Genomic DNA, 21,386 nt, shown 5'->3' on the forward strand with positions numbered 1-21,386 from the left:
CCGAGGACCCGAAAAGAACAATAAATAAAGTTTCAAAGCTACCCCTGTCAAACTTTCTTGTCAGATAGTTTTGTGCCCTCCAGGTCATCAGAATGCGAAATTCCCGGACACCTAAGTTCCTCTTATGATTTTTGTATACGAAAGAATTAGTGTCCAATTGAATGCCGCTGAGCGTTCGTTCGAGTTATCAACTCCTAGCGGGCAGTCGAGCGCGTTTTGATGCTTGGCGCACTTTCATGCGACCTTTACTTAGGCGCACTTAAAACACAGGCCAGGTCTTGTGCGGGAAAAAAAGGTGTGGCTCACACAGGCTTCCGAAAACGACAGTGACGTGGCGTCGCGGCTTGCCTTCTCCCCTCATGCAACACCTGGTGCGCTATTGGGGCTGCAGGCGTCCCCTTTCGCCCTCTCTGCTACACTGAGGCATGGTCGTGACGTGGCGCCGCAGCCAACGGGAACTGTGACGATGTGCGGTCGCGAAGTGACATCGCGGCGGATGCGAAAGTAGGCGCCGTTTCGCTCTTACAGGTAACAGACGTCGGTTTTTTCGTTCAATGGGCCATTCGAAGCTTTCGCATCGATTACGTTTCCAGGCACGCCTTTTATCATGGCTCGTGTAGTTAGAGCTCACTGTCGCGTGCAATATCTAGTTATGGCGGTAAACGTAAGCCTGTCACCTATGGGACACGCTAACATTTTCTCGGTTGCAAAAGTCAAAATGGTACTCATGAATGAGATCGTCTTGCTTTCATAAAGAATGCTAAATCAGTCTGCATCAACTCTTTATAGCTTTTATATCTAGCACTTCCATATTGAGACATTAGCACTTAACCCGCGCAGAAGGAAGCCGCAACGAGGGCTGTTAATGGTTAGACTAGTTTATAGCTTATTGCGAATTCCCATCAGCATTGAAAATTTCGAGCGCACATGTTGGGCAGGTCAGTATCAGGTAGATCACCATGTTGTTACTAGAGTCGCGCGAGACAACGAGCCAAAGTTGCTCTGGTGACTTTCCCGGTGTCCGTCTTTGGTAGTGAATCCACGAAGAAGACGCCGCCGTAGAGGTGCTTGTGCATAGCATGGTTACCTGTAGACAAAGGGGAATAGCTGTTGGAAAATCTTCTACTTACAACGCAGCTGCTCTAAACAAAGAAGTGATGCCATGCTGTTCCCTAATCTTTCCCTAACCTTTGGTATGCTTCACTGCGTGGCGGATACGCTTCACTGCAATATTTTTGCACGCTTTCCCGCTTAATACGACTGTTAAGGGCGAAGCTCAATATAGGAAGCCGACACGGATCCTGTTTATCATCATGCGCATTACTGCGCGCTTATGACTATACACGAACACCGGTGCAGCCATTGCGAAAGCACGTTAGGACAGCTAGAAAACACCACCCAAGAAACAGCGTAACTTATCAGCGACTTCGCGATTAAACAACACTCCGAATACAATTCGAAATTTTGAGGGTCTCGAATGTTTTGAAAGCAGATGTGACTCGCGAATCTAATCGAATAGGAACCTTATTCGAATGGAATATCGAAGTTCGTATTATTCGCACAACACTACCCATTATCACCACCGTTATTTTCCGAACAAGAACGCCCGCTATTCCTGATGCATAACTTACTCGCTACTGTTGCTTTAATCTTTTCGGCGAGCAGCTCTGAGTCTTTCGTGCGGCCCTCGTCTGTGAGCACCACTGCAGCCGCGGGTGCTTCTCCATAGTGAGGATGCGGCAGTCCCACTACTGACACCTCGGCGATGTCAGAGGCATGTTGGCGGAGTAGGAGCTCTTCCAATTCGGTGGGAATGACGGTGCCGTCCAAGCACTTGATCATCTGCTTGAGGCGCTCGACGATGTAGAGCCGGCCGTCTTCGTCGTAGTAACCGGCGTCACCTGCATGGTCATTCCCGTGAGCTTACCGGAGTCAGACGTAAAATTTATTTTCTGTAAATTATTTTTAGATGACGAACTTCACGATCAGCCTAATTCAATAGACCACAGCAACCACACGCGACGCCGGTATAACAATAGTCCACAGCAGACTAACAGCAAAAATGATTATCATATCAAGCAGCTATAGTTAGTGACATGACGGCAATGCAGGAGCAGCTTCTCTCAAAAAACGCATGATGAATTTTCTCTGCGTGCTACAAGAAAAGGTTGCCTTACTGATGCAAACGCTATAAAGAGCGGGTGCACTGGTTGGCCCGCAAAAATGAGTAACAAACAGCAGCAATCGCCAAGTGTGAGAATGAGAACAGCCTATTACACAATGTTGATAGTAGGAATTAATTGGTTGCGTCTTCTGCAAACAACCTGCTGGCTAACACTGGCAAGGAGAAGCACTGTATACGAAAGGCCGAATTTCTCGATTGTTTGCTTCACAGAGACGACTACCACTCTACCCTCAGTAACTAGAGACTTCATACGCAGTATCGGTAGCGCGTGTGCTTGCAAGACAAAGAAGCGTCTGAAGTAGGCAAAGGCATGCAAATGATTGGGAGACTAGACAAGATGAGCTGTGGGGCGTATGTTCACTGAACTTTGAGGGGCGATGACCCCTTTATTGATGATCGGTCGCTGGCGGTAGTTTCCTTCAGTGTTTCATTCACCACACTGGACAGTATCGAGAACTTCTTGTTTTAGCCGAATTGGCTGCGGAATGCTAAGTCACATCACTTCATTATCTCAAAAAGCAGTGAGAAAGGCCGTGATGATTTTATTTATACTTGTAATGATGAGTGAAGTTGCGAGACTGCCTGCCCAGGCTCTTCAAACAAGAACGGCAAAATTAAAGGAAAAAAGAACAAGAACGGCGCATTTTCTCACGTAACAACAGTGGCTCAATAGGAATGTGCAGCCTGCCGCGGCGAGGGGGGTTCACTATTTGGGGTTCACTATTAGGGGTTCACTATATAGGGTTCACTATTTTTGAGGTGGCTTTGACAAGAAATGTGTGCTTTCGTCACCAGTCGTCACCAGCGTTGTTTCATTTTGAAAATGTACCATGGTTCGAGTCGAGACCCATTATGGGCTTGCAAGCTACATACTAGACACGGAAAAATGGCGGTAATTCCCCACTGAATACATTTTCTCCGAGAAATTATTTAAAATTTCTGCTGTGATGGGTGGATTCGAAGGGCACGTCACGGGTTGTGTTCAAGCTCCGCAGCCCGGCATTCTAGCGCGCGGGGACATGAATGCGCTCGGGGAGCGAGAGGTAGGGGACTAATTCTCAGCGTTCGCAAGCACCAGCCCGCGACGTACCTCAGATTATCATACGGTTAAAATAATCAACTATGGAGGAATTGCTACCCATAGCCTCTAGGCGTTAACATCAATAACCGCAAGGATGCCGCAGTGTTGCTAGACTGTGCGGGCGCTCAACCGCAGACCACAAGACGTGATTCAGACAAAATACCCAAGCAACGCGATCCCGACTGTCTCTCGGTGTGGTGGCTCAATATAGCTCAGACGCCTACAAAGGCATGCTTTCAACACCGTAAGTTTTAGATCACAGGTCCGCGAATAGGCACTTTGTAAGCGCCAGGCGGAGGGAATTTTACACATTGCCCACACCTACATGCTGCATGCAAACGCTTGTTTTTGCATAATATTTTGATAATATTTTTCCATTACAACATGGACAGGTAGCAATGTCGCGGCTATGTGCGTGACACTTCTTTTGGCCAACTCCTCCTCAGAAATATGTATAGTAACTTTATGCATAGATTATGCCTCGACTTCGCAGGTGAGGCGCTAGATGGCGCAGCGTGCCCACAGGAAAGCACTAGAGTAGTGCGGCTGCAGTGCACGCCTCGTAAATAATGCGTTTCTGCTATGCGCACACTTAGAAAATCATTGTAGACAAGTTCTGCGCAAAAAGTTTCGTATGATCGGTGGGAGCGAGCATCCGAACCCTTCCATAACGGCGGCATGTCCTTGTACAAACGAGAAGATCACGTGCAAAAAAAAATTTATGGGAAACGAAGCGAGTACATTACACATCATTATTGCGAAGCTTCCCTTGGCTCTCTTCCTGGATTCGACGTGCCTTGATATATATATATATATATATATATATATATATATATATATATATATATATATATATATATGTTTGTCGGACAACAGGACATCGGCTCGCAGCTGTTTCGCCTAGTACGCAACTTGCGCCAGTGGGTACGGTGCAACTGGGCATCGAACACTGGGCATGTATTTCAGCGTTCACAAAGCTCTGCTTTTCCTCATCGCCGATTTCCGCTCAATAAAGCGACCGCATCGCATTGTAAGACCTCATTACCACGACGTGTATTGTGTCATGCTGTGAACTGACAACGGTGGTGTTCAATTTCAGTGGCAAGACATTGAAATAAACAACAATAAAACGTCTCAACAATGAAAAACGAATGAGTTACACAGAAAACTCATGCACTCCTTTAATAAGTATGTCTACGAGCCCAAGCGCGAACATCGATAAACTAGTGCACAAACATTGTACAAAGCTCGGCTTCCAAGCTTATCGAACAAGTGTGTTGGATCTACATAACTTCCCACGGGAACGTATCTATGCATTTGCGTCAGCGCTATGTCCTCCGCGAAATCTTTTTATACAACAATAAATGTACAACTCCTGCACTTTGGAGCACCCTTATCCTCCCTTGATCTACGGTTTTCAGGTTTCTCCGCGCACAGCAGAGCCTGTTGTAGTGAAGTGCGCTGCTGATCTACAATAACAAATGAAGGAAAGAACGCACTAGAACTTTACAATTGCGTCGCCTGTTCTTGTGGTACAGTAGCGCATTTCACTACAGCTTATACAACAAAGTCTAACCTTAGCCCTTAGAGCAAGACTTGAGTTGCTGAGTCGCCCACCCTCAGAGAGGCTCAAAACAATACGTGGCCTCGGAGACTGCCACCTGCTATATTGTTTTGATTCAGCGCAGCATTCCCCATGATTTCTTATTCTGAAGTTGTGCCAAAAATGCTTTCTGTGGTCAATTCGTTTCCAACTGTCAACTGTTTTCCACTGAGGACGGAAATGTATTTGGTTCCTTTCCGTAAATATTTTTGTCGCCTATACGTGCAGATTGTGAACATCTCATTTAGCGCGAGAAAAAGTTGCAGGCGCCCTGCGCCTCGTTTCTTTCTTTGCGCTTCCGAAATATACAAAAAATATGTAATATACCGCCGTCACCCACGGATAGCCTGCACTCCTTAGAATCTCAACACGTAAAATTATATAGCACGTCCCACTTTAGTACGAAAAATGTAGTGCTTGCTTTGTGCTAAATTTTACCTAGAGGTCAATCATCACCCATATAGTTTTCGTTATCGCTCAAAAAAAAAGTCGGAAGTTGAATTAAAGTAAAAAAGAAATGGAAATTTTTTCGCTAAACTGAGATAAACAACGTTGAAGTTAGCGTTAACATCGCAACAAATGCAACACTGTACCTTACCCGACTTGCTCCAGCCGTCCTCGTCGATGGTATCGGCGGTTTCTTTGGGTCGTTTGTAGTATCCCCTCATTACCGACGGCGTGCGATAGCAGACCTCGCCTGTCTGGTGGGGACCGAGTTTCTCACCCGTCAGCACGTCAACTACCTGAAAATTGACCGAAAATAGTGTTGTTTGCCGTAGGAATCAACCTGACATTATTATTTATTCGTAGGCCAATATAACAAAGTTATGCATCATCGACAAATACAATACAAATATAAAGGTCAGTGAAAAAAAATACCAGCTGCCTGACTATGCCAGGCTATTATAAGGCATGAAGTTACATAAGCCATGTAGCTCTATACATTTGTTTCCTGCCTACGGTCCTCGTGTTTGTTACGGTCTGCCCCAATGAGCCACTGACCTACCCGCAATGGGATGGACCACTTTTCGTTCCTTTTGTTTAAAAAACATTTAAAGACACGATTGTACAAAAGGCCAAGCCAGAACCTTTGCAAGGCTGTTCCCTCGAGATAAATTTGATGAAAGATACACTTCCACTCAGCATTTGCACAAAAATATGGCGCAAGTGGATAGCGTGCTGAGAAGAGTCGGGAGAGAACGATCTCCTGCACATCTCGTGAACAACTCGGATGAATATTTCTTTAGGGGGAAGGGAGAGGGCTCATTGGCGCATATAGGTAAAAACGTAGGTTTAGCCATTCAGAAAATATTTAGTTCACAAAAAGCACTATTCGAAGACTTTGAAAATGAAGTTACAATCAGCATTTCGTTAGACTACGTAAGCTAGAGGGTTTGCACGTATCAGGACCATTTCAAGGTTAGAAGGAGAAAAAAAATTATTATTTCGAGAAAAGCAGAGAGGTTGGCTGGAGAAATTTGAAGGTGAAATACGCGGAACGTAACTACGCTTCATGTTCAAGTTTGATGCTGCGAATAAAAATTTTGTGTTGAAGCATGAAGAGTTCATAATTGACGAATTTGAAGGTGCAAACGCGCTCATCGAGCACGGGCCTGAGAACATACCTGAAAGTGTTATTTATTTTAGACATTAGCCTATATTTCTTCAAGATTTTAGTAATCGCACGGGAGCGTCGACCGGCCCAACGACCAGCTCTCTGTCACGGAGTGCACCTAACGAAGCCAGGATAAGTGCATGCGTGTAGAGCGTCCTGGTGTCTAAGCATCAGCGGCTGTGCTAGAGTACGGAAACCGTCGTAACCCTTGCTGGTTATGAGCTATGGTAACATATTTATTTTAGCGGGAGTGCTGGAGGACGTGCGCATATTCTTGTGTGCATTGGGAAAGCACATAAGTAGCAGGAGGGGCTTTGCGGAGCTTTACGGAATAGCCTAGAACACCATGCTCGGACTAGAGCGCATAGTCTGTGCGCATGCGTCTTCCCTCCCTGCATTCGTAGCGGTGCTCAGTGATACTGCGCTCACCGTCGTGTTGTTCGACACTCTGGTGGCATTACCGAATTCTTGGAAGCTGCACACACATATGCGGAAAATTTTCTGAGCACATTAGAATAAACTCTTTCACGGCCTTATCTGGTTTAGTTCTGTGGAACAGGGGATATCGTTATAGCATGGGAATGTGTTCGGCTCCAACCAGGTATTTGCATTGCGGTGGGAATGAGAATAGCATGTGTCACCACTTACGGAAACAAGCAGTCTGTAATTCCACAAAGCATTAATGTTTCTTTTTTTTTATTTTGGCGCTAAACTGAGGGGGGGGTGCAGAAATGAGATGAGCTGTCGCTTTGTAAAATAGAATACAAAGCAAACTGTGTACCGTGACGTGACCTAAATGCACGAAGAAATAATTACTTTGCTTAGATGCATTGATGACACTCCATAACGAATGCTAAGTCGTTGAAGCTATGTTGCCTGTCCATACCACATCTGTTCTTAACGTAGTGATATTTCATTTCTACTTAGCGCGTGTTGAAAATTAGCGGGGTCTTCGTGAATAAAAGGAGGATGGCGCGTTAAAGGCAACCTAGAGCGAAACACTAAGCCGAGTTTAAACGAACTACGAACCTCCATTAACGCGTAAACTTTCGTTCCGTGCAAAACGACAAGTATATATTTTCACTTGGTAGTGACGGTGAAGAAAGCAGAAAAACTGGTAATGACGATAATAGGCTGCTATTAGACGAACATACGCCCTGTAAAATAGGCTATACTCAAAGATCGGCGACAGGGACGAGCACAGTAGGCGAACTTCGAAAATTTGATCAAACGGTTTGGGGGGGGAGGGGGAGAGGTCAAGCGCGTCTGCTTGTAGACATGTGCCATCGAACGTTCCAGAGTAATCGCTCGTGCCCGTGTGTGTTCAAGAATGTTCTACGCCGTTCACGTCGCGCATACGTGCAATGAGATTACACAATTTTCGAGGACGACAGATAGCGGATAGAGCCATCGATAACATTTCAGAGACTTCCGATACATGCAGGCGCGCCCTGCGCCAAGCGATAACAATTGTTAGACGGTGAAAAGCGCCCACCCGTAAAATATAAACAAGTTCACGTGTCAATATTTGAGGAGCAAACCGACCGTAGTTTCTTCTTCAATTGATCTCGCCACGCCAATGGCGTCGTTGCTGTGTGGTTCCGGATTTCATTTTCCTGGGCAAATAAGATGGCGCCATAATATGCGACCGTTAGCGTAACCGCCCGCTACTCCCTCTTTTACGACAAGGAAATGAAATAGATGGCTCGCCGGGATGGATGCTGCCGCTGACGTGGAACCCTGCAAAGAAATAACGCCAGAGAAGCGCGACTGCATTTGAGCGACTTCTGTTCAACATAACATAATGATCCTCCGAGCTTGCGCGGCAAGTGTCACTTCAAACGACATTGCGCCGTGGGCCGAAATGACGGAAAGCGAAGCCTCCCCTTTCTTTGACGGAAGACCAAGCGCCACGGTTAGATGAAGAGGGTCTAGACTTTGGCGAAGGACTACAGCAACTGCAGTCGTGACTCACCGGCACCACCTATTGGTAAGTGTCCGAATTTCTACATGTTTACTGCATCCTTTGCGCAAAAGAAGTGCTGCCACTAGGAGGAATTTGGAATGAACGCAATGAAGCAAGAGTTCGCTGCATGGGCTGAACGGCCTTCCCTCGTGCATTGTGTAACGGCTACTGTGGTTGTCATCACTTGCGCAACGTTCCAGAGTCGTTGATGGCATTTTAAAGTTAGCACACTTAAAGGTGTTGTCTACGGCTCGTCGCGTAGTGGCTGCGACTATGTCAGTCCTGCGTGCATAGTTTCATGGAGACCGCGTTCAGTCGCGATCGAGGGCTCTATAACGTAAAAGTATTGCGATATGGTTTATTCCCATATCCTGATGTTAAATTTTCGTAACCGCCAGCGCAAAAATTGCATGGTGACCCGAAGTTTTGTTTGAACTGGCCAATGAACCGCTCGCATCTTTCATGGAAGCGCATCTTTGTTTGCTTTCAAAGCAAATAGGATTGCCTAGCTTCAATGGTTTTTCGTATCTAATTGTCTGACAAGATGCGAGGAGCACACCGAAATGAGCATGGTTTCGGTGGGGGCGAACTAGCACAGTGGAAGCAGTTACCGGGATTAAAAGGGTGGTGCCGGCGTCGGCACTCGGCCCACTTCCTCTTGCTTGGCTTACGTGGGCCGCAGAAAATCGCGGCGGCACATAACGGAAGAGTAACTATGTTACTAGAATGGATTCTCGGCGAACAAAACCCGGCAAAGTGATGTCACAGGAGAGTAGATAAGGCGGCCAATTGGTATAGATTCATGGTTCATTGGAAGCCCATATGCACTCAACGAAGTTGTCTGCGCATTTATTGTGTATTGTTTTCTCTTAGTTGTGTGCGTTTGCGCTTCTAGTCAACCATAAAGCGACGAGGTGTACGTGACCAAAGAGCTCGACAATGGTATGGTGACAATGCAACTAAAATTATTACGCACAAATAAAGAAATTCTGCCCTGCAGACCCAAGCAGCGAGAGAGCTATCGGTGGGCTACCACCTTGTATTTATATTGGCACGGAGCACTTCGGAATACAAGATGTAGGTTTGTGTGGCATATTATTGCATCTTTAATGCGCTTACGTCACTTTGACATAGTCAGTTATCGCGGTTTTTTGGCGTCGCGTTACAGAGAGGCGAAGTGGGCGCTGTCCAAAAACATTCACCAATAGCGGAGTGCTCATGGCGGAAACAGCTCACAATCTGAAATATTTATTTCTATTTTGTTAGGTCTTATCATGCACAAACGGTGTGTTACCTCAAATAAGATGAGCTTTACGGTGTTTTTGTCTTCGCCAGACACGCACCCGAAGGGGGGATGGTCGTGATTTCAAAAATTTTGACCTCTCTTGGTAGGAAGAAGAAGAAGGCGGCGAGTCAAGACACGTTCTTCAGTTCCCGCATTTTCCCAGCTTATCTCATATTTAATCGTCGCGAGCCGATGTTTATTTGTGCACATCTTTTCCGTGAAGTTGTAAGGACCACGTGGATACCCTTTTTGCCACAGTGAGTGACTTTTCACCATTTTACGGACATTCCTGTGCATCCGTTGGTGGCGTCTAACGAGCACTTCGGAGACCACGCCTTGGCCTCCGGGGCGGCTCAGTGCCACTCGACCGCTACCATCATGAAATATCAAGTAGAGGGAGAAAATATTCTCCCGGAAGACGTCACTCAAGAGCAGGGATGGCAAACCGCAGGTGCTAGAAGAGCTGGCGCCAAATCGCGGGAAGCTAACCCGAACGCAATGGCCACGCCTTTGGCTCCCCATAGCTACAAGTCTAGCGGCGCAGCGCTGAAGACGAAGATTATTAGAGCAAGCCGAATGCCTGTTCTTCCCAAAGAAGACACGAAGATCGTTATTAGACCAAGAGGTCTAATAACGATCTTCGTGTCTTTCCAATAACGATCTTAATAACGTAGAGGTGGGCCGAACATTTTCCAAAATTGGAGCGGCCACGGTGGCTGACGCAATACTTGCAGCCTCCGGCATCAGCCAGCACGAGCTCACGCAAGACACTCTGTGCCCGAACTTACAGCAAAACATCATGGTGGCCAGCACCCCCAGACGGGAGAATGCCGATCGATATGCCCGCATCAAGCAAATCCGAATCACAGGCAAGATCCACGAAATCTGCGCGTACGAGACAGCCCCGCACGCCACGTCCAAGGGGGTCATACGTGGCATACCGTTACAAGACGACCGAGAGACGGTGGATGGCAAGATTGTTAACCAGAACAACCCTCTTGCACTAGCAGCCAAGAGAATCGCTCAGACTGGGACCATCATCATCGCCTTTGACGGGGAGCGGGTACCGAATTTTGTCAGGTACGGAACGCTCCTGATGAAATGTTTCCTATATCGAAAGCAAGTGGACGTATGCCACGCCTGCGGAAGACTCGGGCATTGGGCCGATGTATGTCCAACACCGAGCGACGTCATCTGTCTGGGATGCAGCCTGCCAAATCCTGATGAGCCGCATCAATGCACGCCAAAATGCAAGATCTGCGGCGATCCGCACCTTACAGCCGGTAAAGAGTGTGCGCATAGATTCAAGACGCTGTACAATGTTCGCCGACGACGCTTCGAGCGTGCCAGGCAGCAAGAGTCCATGCCGTCGATCGTTCGATCCTCCGATCCGCAAGCCTCATCCCGAACCAACATTAGGGGCAGAAGACGCAAGCGCTCGAGAAGCCGCTCTACAAGCCGGCGGGGCTCCAGAAGTCGCTCTACATCGAGATCGTGACTCACATCGCCTTCTCCAGCGCGCTACAGCTCCAGAAGCTCCTCCAAGTCCCGTACTGGGAGCCACTCATCCAACAGCTCACGTTCGAAGACCCCCAACGGCGGTAAAGGCAAGTCCTCTCTAACGTGGGCCAATGGGGCCCTTGGCAACCAAACGCAGGCGTCCAACTCTCAAGACTCGCACGACCTGCGTCTAACGAATGAGCTCGAAGAGCTTAGGCGTGCCACTGATAGTCGTAGAAAGGAAAACGCTCTGTTCGAGCAGGAAATCAGTCGGCTAGCCGCCGAGATGGTGGAAATACGAAGATTGGCGCTCACACAGCCAGCTTCTCAGCCTGCTGCACGCTCTTCGGCCATGGACACAGTGGAGGCCCCTCCCAAGACGGTTGCAGTGAAGCGGCGTGCCCTAGATGACTCAAGGGGAGACGAGATGGTAAAACTCCTGTCTGATCTCAAGAACGCCATCTCCAACATACAGACAGGTCCCTCTCCCGTACAAGAAATGATCGCGCACCCTGAGCTGGGCCTGGTTGCCCTTAGCGCTAGAATACTTAGGCTGGAGGGGACCAGCCACGGATCTTTGCCAAGCACATCTACAGCACAAGTCCCAAAGTTGCACAGCGTCATTGCCTCACCGACGGAGGCTGCCATTACGAATGCGGCGCTTTCGCAATCCATTCCCAAGCCCAAACATGGATAACGGAAGAAACGTCTTAACAATGTGGCAGTGGAATTGCGCAGGGTTCGTCAGCAAACGGGCAACCCTGCGACAATACCTAAAAAGCGTAAAGGACAAACCCCAAGTAATCGCCTTGCAAGAACCGATCACATCACCTATCAGCTCTGCGGTTTCCTTAAGGTGGCTTCCACTGAAGGAGGAAGAGGGGTCGCTATCCTGGTCAGTAAAAAGTTCGCGTGCCTTCAGCGAGACCTTGGTCCCGCGGACAATGGGACCGAGTACGTCATGGCCGAACTCTTTGTCGACCCCCCTACGCAGCGCTTAAGAAGAAACATTACCTTCATACTGAATGTTTACTGCAGACCCAGCGTTCACAGAGCCAGGCCTCGTGGTATTCTCAAGAAGGCCGTGCACTTGGCCGGCTGTCAGCCTCTAGTCGTCATGGGGGATTTTAATACCTAGCATCAGGCGTGGGGCTATTGTACCAATACGAAGAAAGGTAGAGACATATGGGACGCGGCAACGGAGGAAGATCTTACGCTGATAACCGATAAATACTTTCCAACCAGGAGAGGGAACTCGGTGTGCCGAGATACGACTCCGGGTCTTACCTTTGTCAAGAACCTGGAAAACGTCATGTGGACCAACACAGCCATGGACCTCTGTAGCGATCATTTCATCATCGAAGGGGTGATCAAGACTGCCCGTAACAAAACAAGGACCTTTAGGTTCACTGACTGGGACTTGTTCCGAGCCAACCGCTCCGAGCGCGTTCTTAACGATGATATGGACCTAGACTCTTGGTGCGACGAGATAAAGAAGGATGCGGTTAGAACCGCCAAGGAGGTGACAGCCGATCTGGAGGTCGACAGGATGGACAGTAGGCTGGCGCATCTATTGGAAGCCAAGCAGGCACTGCTCGCGAAATGGAAGACTCCACTACATAACAGAAGACTACGCAAGAAAATTTCTGATATAAACAAGATGATAAAGGCAAGGTGCCATGCAAGGTGCCCGCAAGGTGCCATGCAAGCAACAATGGGACGAGCTGTGCGACTCGGTGGAGGGCCAGCGGAAGAACGGTAAAAGCTAGGGTCTCCTTAGGCACCTACTGCACGATGGCAACACCAAGGCGAACCAGAAGAGAGCTTTGGCGAAAGCTGTCCATTTGGCCACCGACTCGACTCCAGATGAGGCAGTCACGGAGCACCTCATAGACAAGTACCTGGAGGCCACGGACGATCCGGTGCCGCCCCAGTTTCCCTAGTACGAAGGGCATGATGTACCATCTATGGACGAGGATTTCACCGTGGCTGAGGTCACGCGAGTTCTCGCATTCCTCAACGGCAGATCTGCCCCTTGGCCCGACGGGATCACCAACAAAACGCTCAAGCATCTCGACGACGCCGCCATCGAGTTTCTTACGCACAAGCTGAATGATATCTGGTGCAGCGGCCTCATTCCCAGGAGCTGGAAAGCAGCCTACACAGTACTCATACAGAAGCCAGGTAAGGCGCCGAGCATCGACAATCTAAGGTCCATCTCCCTGACGTCGTGTGTTGGAAAGATGGCCGAGCACGCCACGCTTAACCGCCTCACTGACCATCTCGAGTCTAACGAATGCTATACACACAACATTATTGGCTTTCGGTCGGGGCTTTCGACTCAGGACGCCATGAGACTGATCAAGCACCAGATCATTTACTCTACCTCCGCCGACACTAAGGCAATTCTCGGCTTGGATCTGGAAAAGGCTTTTGGCAACATATTGCACGCCTTCATTCTCAAGAGCCTGACAGAGTGTAACGTCGGCAAACGGGCGAACAATTTCGTGCGCTCCTTCCTTTCCTCAAGGTCCACTAGACTCAAGATTGACGAGTTTTTGGCCCACGAAATCCCACTTGGGCCAAAGGGAACACCTCAGGAGGCGGTGATCTCCCCGACGCTGTTCAACATCTCCCTGATCAACCTGTCGAGGGCCTTGAACAAAATCCCGAACATTAACCAGACGATCTACGCGGATGACATCACCATCTGGTGCTCCAGCGGATGTGAAGGGCAGGTCGAGGGTGCTTTGAAAGAGGCCATCGATGTGACGGAGCGGTATCTTATCCCCACCGGGCTAAGGTGCTCGCCCGCTAAATCTGAGCTCTTGCTCTACAAGAAGAGGCCCAGAGGCGGTTCACACCGGTCCTGGAAGCCAGCAACAGAGAGCCACATTACATTATTCACCGCTAAGGGCTTCCCAGTACCGCGGGTAGACACTATCAGGGTCCTAGAAATGTTTATCGAGTCGAACGGGGCCAATGAAGCCGCCCTCAAACGCATTTGTTTCAAGACCGAAAGCGCCCTCGGCCTGATCCGAATAATCGCCAACAGGTACGGCGGAATCAAGGAAGACAATCTGATCCGGATTATCCACGCCTTCTTGCTATGCCACCTCGCTTAGTCAGGGGCTATGCCCAACTGGCTCGTATCGGAGCACAACAAGATCAATGCCCTTATCAGAAGAGTCTTCAAGCTTGCCCTCGGCCTTCCCATCTGAACGCACACAAAAGACCTCGTCAATTTGGGAATTGACAACACGTTCGAAGAAATCGTTGAAGCCCAAGAATTTTCCCGGTTTGTCAGACTCTCCGGTACCCCAGCGGGCCCAGCCATACTTGGCAAGCTGGGACGTAACCCCACGGTCGTCAGTCTCGCCGCTGTGAAGCTGCCCAGCGACGTAGGGTCCAATATTTACATACACCGGATGCCACGAAATATGCATCCCACCTACCACGAAGGACGAAGACGAGCCAGGGGTAAAGCTCTGCTCGCCAGTGCCCGCTTGAACAAGGACCGAACATGCTTCGTAGAAGCTGCTTCGTACGTTCAAGAAGAGGCCTTCTTCTCAGTGGTCATCGACTGTGATTCTAAAATCCTTAGCTGCGCTACCGTCCGCACTTCTAATTCCAGCGTTGCAGAGCAAGTTGCTATTTCTCTTGCATTGACGGACAGTGCATATGACACGATTTATTCGGATTCCAAGGCCGCTGTCAGGGCCTTTCAGGTGTGAATGGTGGCTCCCCAAGCCCTACGTATCATCCAAAGTGCCAAAGACAAAACATCACTCTTTGGCCGGGTTTCCTGCGCACCTTGGAACCATTGAGGCTGCCTCCATCAACCCCAACGAGGAGGCGCACTCGGCTGCACGAGGTTTGACTGACCGTGTGCTGGGCAACGCGTCCTCTCCTGGGCGACCTGAGCCTCTCTGCTCGTACAACGAAATCTGCAAATATAGTTATCTGTCAAGAAGACTCCTACCTTCGCCGCACTCCTCGCTGTGGAAGGCCCAGGCAGTCACTCTCAGACTTCTGCAAACAAGCCCTTTCCCGAGCCCCGCGGCGCTGCACGCAATGTACCCCGAACGGTTCCCAAGCCCAGACTGCCCTCTTTGTGGTGATTATGCGGACTTCGAACATGTCCTGTGGGGCTGCGCCTCTGCCGGTCCCCCTTTCACTCAAGAGGAATTGATGAAGCTAATTACGGCCCAGGATCAGACCTCTCAAATCCTGGCAGTCCAGAGGGCTCGCGAAAGGGCCGTCAGGTTCCACCTGATGGTCCCCTAGGGGGCCGAGCCAGGTGACGTGGAATTTGCTAACGTCTATAGTGGACCAAATAAAGTTGTTTCACTCACTCACTCACTCACTCTCTTGGAGGGCTGATTGCATAAGTTGTATAGAACAGCTTGGAATAGGTTTAAGTTGTAACTCCTCAGGATAGTATTTCTTGACAACGATTGTGGCATATTTGCGCAAAGTAAGCAAGGACGGTATCACATCAGGTTAAACATCAATAAAGGACTTTGATCCGGATCTAGCTCGTTTAACTCTGTCACGGTCGAAAGTGCCCCGTGTGACCTTGGTGTTAGGGGCGGCTTTCAATCGACAATTATTCCCGCAAACGGCACCTTCAGCAGTGATTGAGAGGTTACTGTTTGCAGTGCTATTTTCGGTTGTTTCGAAAAGTTTGCATACAGGAGGCAATGAGTCATGCCCGTCATCAAATAGTTCAAGGTTGGTTTGATGCTGTTTCATATGTGATTCTGAACAATGCGCAGTGCGCAGCAACATTGCTGAGAAATAAAGCCTCTGCTTCTACTGAGTGGGTGATCCTGTGACCACTACCCAGCGCGCAGCACGCATCGCGGGAAACCCGGAGTTGCACCTAGGGTTTCTCATCATCCTGGTACTCCGTATTTCGTACTTTGAGCTGCGGGCCAGCAGAGACATCCTGGATGAAGACATTCACATTCACTGCTCCCTGCAGTGCACCCGCAAAATTATTCGTTCCTCCTTAGAAATGGTTTTCGTCATCTGCAAGGCTGTGAGCCCACCCACAATAATCGGGGCTTGCTGCCGTCTGCCAGACAGTGAATGCTCATTTACATCAGTGTTTTATGACGCATTACGCAATGTATCTTCCCTATATCCCAGGTACTCGCTGTGGTTGCTCAGTGGCCATGATGTTGGACTGCTGAGCACGAGATCGCGGGATCGAATCCCGGCCGTGGCGTCCGCATTTCGATGGGGGCGACATGCGAAAACACTCGTGTACTTAGATTTAGGTGCACGTTAAAGAACCGCAGGTGGTCGAAACTTCCGGAGCCCTACACTATGGCGTGCCTCATAATAAGAAAATGCTTTTGGCACGTACAACCCCATATTTTGTTTTTATCGCCAGGTCCCCTATCACTATCTTTGGTGATTTTTTTTCCCATTCATTACCATGTCTGACCTAACCTACAGAATAACGAAACAAAATGAAGAAAGCGACTATTAAACACGTGCCTTACATTTGGCCTATCGCAGCTTGGCAACTAGGCGTACAGCGCAGTCTTCTAACATTCTTGACTATTTGCTAACTTCACAACCTGGCAATTTCTGCCCGCTTAGTTACCTCGATAACAGCAGCGACCACGCAGTTATCTACGGCATGCACAAAAGCAAAAAGCAAATCGTTTTGCCAAAACATCAGGACGAAATTAATAACACTACATGATCAAGGGGATTACGATGGTATGAGCACCGAACTAGGCAACTTTTGCGGCTCGATAATCTCGAATTCCCACGCACACTCCGTAGATTTCAATTGGTTCCTGTTTAAAAATGAAATGCAGCGGCTCATAAAAGTGTATATTCCAGCAAAAAGTATTCGTGAACTTATTATATCGCCATTGTTTAATAGAGATTTAAAACGATGGAAGATAAAAAAGCGACAATTCAGATCTGCCAAGTTGGCAAATACTTCGTACGCGTGGGACAAGTATCAATTTACTGCCAAGCTTTTTGACTCTCAATTAGCCCGCAGTAAGCACATCTTCTTCAGTATCCCATTAACTTCCCTCATAGGCAGCAGCCCAAAGCAATTTTGGAGGACCGTCAATCCTCGCAATTATTCGACATCTGTATCCCTCTTAGATCAAGCCGGTACCGCCATCCCAAAACTTGCAATTTCCAAGGCTCTTAACACCTCATTTCGATCTGTCTTCACGAGTGAAACTTCCATTAGCCTTCTAACATACCCCCCTTCGATCATCTGTGCAGGCCCAGTACCAGTTTTGAACCCCATGGTATCTATAAAATCATACTCATTGAAACTAACTTCATCTGCGGGAACTGGCGGTAATAATAACAAATTATTAAACATGCTAAACGTATTGTCAGCGCCATTTTAGCGCAAATTTTCCAAGTCTCTCGAATCAGGCTCTGTTCCTTGAGAGTGAAAAATTGGCAAAGCAATACCTATTCCAAAAAGTGACTAAACAAGCACTTACCATCCCAATACCCAAGCCATTGTCTGTTGAAAAATAATGGAGCACGTTATTCATTCACGTGTTGTGAAATTTTTGACTTCTATCGATTTTTTACTGCTAACCAATCGGATTTCGACAAGGCCTTTCTTGTGAAACTCAATTCGCTTTCTTTATTAACGACATCAGCTCTAGTCTAGGCAATACCATCTCAGTAGATGCCATATTTCCCGATTGTGAAAAAGCCTTCGATAAAGTAACTCATCGTCAACTCTTGACAAAATTATCTCATCTAAACTTACAACCCTTACTGGTTCAATAAATGAGAGCGTTCCTCACTAATCGCCTACAGTTCGTTTTCACAAATGAAGTCAACTCCACCTTGTGTACGGTAACCTCTGTTCTCCCACAGGGAACAGTACTCGGCCCGATACTTTTTCTTTAATTTACATCAATGATCTCCCCGCGTGCATCCTTTCAAGAATTCGTCTATTTGCTGATGATTCTGTCATATACAGTGTCATACCGAATCCCACCTTTAAACTAAGGCTTCAGCGCGACCTAATAAGTGTTGAAATTTGGTGTCATACGTAGCTCATGGTCCTTAATATTCAGATAGCTTCCGTAATTTCATTTCATAGGTGACAAGAATATCAAACTACTACATACGTACCTAGTGGGGGGCGGGTCAATTCTTCAGTAGATTTCCTCAAATATTTAGGACTTAACATCACCCGTGACCTCATGTGGTCATCACATGTCACACACATCACAAACAAAGCTAACCGCACCCTTGGCTATCTACGACGTAATATCGCGCTTTCGGCGCCCTCCATTAAGTTATTAGCATATCAATCTATTGATATGACCTAAGTAAGGCGATCTGGAATCCTCATAAACAAAACCTTAGCAACACACTCGAGTAGGTAGAAAATTGTTCAGCTATATTAATCTTTTCTGACTACTCATATCATACAAGCCTCGCTATGTTAAAATCAAAGGCTAATCTTTCCAAACTAGATAGGCACCGCAAAACATTCAGACTTTGCCTTTATCATGAGCTCTACCAAGCCCTCCCTCCTGACCATGCCCTTATCAAACGAGTTTACCGTCTTTCAAGCCGTATCAGCCTCCATAAAGCAGTTTACCCAGCACGCTCTCGGACAACCGTCCATCTTCAGTCCTTTTCTACAACAGCAGAACATTGGAACAGCCTTCTAGTCAGTGAGATTGTTCATGGTGATTCTGAGCGTTTCAGGTCCGTCATCGAATCACTTGCCTGTTTGCGTCATCTGCTCGTATTATCTGTAGGGCTCTTTTAAACGTTTTTTTTTCGACATGTTAATATGTTTATCGAGATGTCTGCCTGTTTTTATTGACCGTGTTCCATACCTAGAAAAATGTTATTGCCTCTTTTTCTACACATTACCTTCAACATTTGTCCAGTGTCATATTTGATAAGTTTTCGTGTTTCTTTACGTATTCCTATTTCTTAACCTATGGATGTGCAAAGCGTTGTAGTCTAAGCGATTTTTCTACTTTGCTGTGTTTCTCCTAACTCTGTTCAGTGCTTACTGCAATGGCATTGTGTTTCTGCTGATTTGTATGCTCGCCCACCCCTCATGTAAAACTCCTCCAGCAGGGGTATTTGAGGTAGCGTACGTAAATAAATAAACCTTTTTTACAGGGAAGCTGTATATGGTTAGGGTTCCATTTATTTTTGTTCTCCGTAAAGAACAACTATCATCGTCAATGGCTCATACCCTCGTAAGTATTCATGCTCCCGTAAGCAAGCAGACAATGCAATGAATAGCCCCGTAAGGCAGAGACTACAAGCACTCAGCAAAGTGAAACGAAGAGTGATTAAATATTTTCTGATCACGCACACGATATAAGAACAGCATGTGGGAAACTGACCTAATGGATGGCTCATACTAAAACTCCTACATCCATGCGCCAGCGCTGCTTTTGCTAGGTAGCGCCAACTGTTTATGTGCGCCGCTGGGACCTGATTCGGTGCTCATACAAGTTCCACTTCGTAGATTCTGTGTCCGGGATTTCTATTTCCGGCCATTCCGCTTCCGGAATTTCCGGTTCCTGTATTTTTACTTGTTGCACGCTCGCACCCCTCTGGGGCCGTGATGTCACTCCCGCCTAAAACCAGAAGCTTCGACTATGCAAGTTCCCCTTGGCACCGAAAGCTGATGGAGCGAACAGGGAGAAGCGCGGAGAAGGAGGGCACGATGGCGTTACTTAACCGGGCCAGCGAAAGCATGTATGGCGGGCCTTTAGGTCATACCCCCGTGAGCAATGGCTCATAACCCCGTAAGCAAGCAAAAAGTAAACGATTCATAGTCTTATAAGGTTGAGGGCGACTTATTTTGGGTGAATTAGATGCGATTACACTATTCCTGTTGTCGCTGTCGGTGATTTCAATGTTGATGTGTTGATACCGAAAGGAAACGGTTTACGCAATGACACATGGTCCGGTAAGCTTCATGGCTACTAACTTTGCGTGAAATATTGCCGGTGACACTAGCCCTGCTGTCGTTGTCGGTGATTTGAATGTGGATGGGTCGGTAACGAAGAGGGATCGGTTTACGCGTTCCGTGTTGCAGACATATCCCTCTCGATGCCACACTACCCCAACACGATGCCCAACGGACCACGCAGTGGCGTACGCACATCGATTTGACATAATCAAAGCATGTAAATATTGAGCACCGATCAAGACAATAAATGAGTTCGTACCTTTGTTAAAACTTATGTATCACCTCCATGTCATGAGCTAAACAGCTTCACCGGTGAAACACCTTCACAGAGTGGAATGGCTTGATTCTTCTGTCTGCGCACGCTGCTCATTCGCCTCCGCACCATACTCTCGCTCGTAAAAGGTGACGTGGATATTTTTGTACAATTCAACTTGGCGCCGCGCTTTTTTTTTTTTTGAAGCCCATAGCGCAAAAATTTCACCTTAAAATTCTAATCCCATTAAAAACGGTGACGTCGAGTGCTTCTCACCTTTATTGCCACATTCGGAGTTGGGAAGCCCACGTCAGCGCTGGTGCTGAAATCTTCGTTCTTAGGCCGAGAAGTAATAAGGCTGCATGCTTCGGTCATGCCGTACACTTGCACCAGGGCCTCAAGACCACCGAAAGCATTCCCACATTCTTCGGCTAGTAGTGTTGAAACGGAGCTCCCACCTACGGCGATGCCTCGCATGCTGGGTAGCGTTCTACCAGTCTGCCTCATCTCGTGCACCAGAGCTCGGAGATTGCCTGGGAACATCTGCGCGGCCGTCGCCTGTGCCATGTTTCAATCCACGCCGTAAGCAAACTATCGAACCAAACTATTCTCGCTGCAGTTTTAGTTTGGGTTACTCATTCATTAATTGACGAGCAGCCATGACTACTACTTATTTCTTATGTTACCTAAAGTTCCATGTTTTATCTCTAATGTATGTTTGCTTCCGGATTCCATAAACTTTTTCTTGAAGTTATTTTTTGATAGTATCGTTCCTCCCGACGATATTATTCTGTGTTGTGAGATTTATTAGGTCTCGCTCTCACTTTCGTGACTTTGAGACATCCTGTTGCCTTTTTGTATTTTAATACAGTGTATGATTTGCATTTCTGTGTTCAGCGAAAACCGTATGCTTCTTCAAGTCCGGAGACAAAAAGT

General features: G+C 47.6%; 1 protein-coding gene across 1 annotated transcript; it reads right to left on the reverse strand.

The window, feature by feature from the left end:
- Positions 1–886: 886 nt before the first annotated feature.
- LOC142564277 (luciferin 4-monooxygenase-like) lies at positions 887–20,997 on the reverse strand. Its single transcript, XM_075675219.1, has 4 exons — positions 20,727–20,997; positions 5,468–5,612; positions 1,632–1,901; positions 887–1,087 (listed from the first exon to the last, which is right to left on the reverse strand). Exons 1-4 carry the CDS (start codon positions 20,991–20,993, stop codon positions 969–971), a joined length of 801 nt encoding a protein of 266 aa, XP_075531334.1. The 5' UTR covers positions 20,994–20,997; the 3' UTR covers positions 887–968.
- Positions 20,998–21,386: the final 389 nt, after the last annotated feature.

Source organism: Dermacentor variabilis, chromosome 11 (genome assembly GCF_050947875.1).
Source record: "Dermacentor variabilis isolate Ectoservices chromosome 11, ASM5094787v1, whole genome shotgun sequence".
Taxonomy (NCBI): Eukaryota; Metazoa; Arthropoda; class Arachnida; order Ixodida; family Ixodidae; genus Dermacentor; species Dermacentor variabilis.

Excerpts from the sequence above, each read along its gene's own strand:
- LOC142564277 (XM_075675219.1), bottom strand. The coding sequence starts at position 20,993 with ATGTTCCCAGGCAATCTCCGAGCTCTGGTGCACGAGATGAGGCAGACT. Across the intron at positions 5,613-20,726 it reads CTCCGAATGTGGCAATAAAG|GTAGTTGACGTGCTGACGGG; the intron begins GTGAGAAGCACT and ends GTCAATTTTCAG. Across the intron at positions 1,088-1,631 it reads GATTAAAGCAACAGTAGCGA|GTAACCATGCTATGCACAAG; the intron begins GTAAGTTATGCA and ends CTTTGTCTACAG.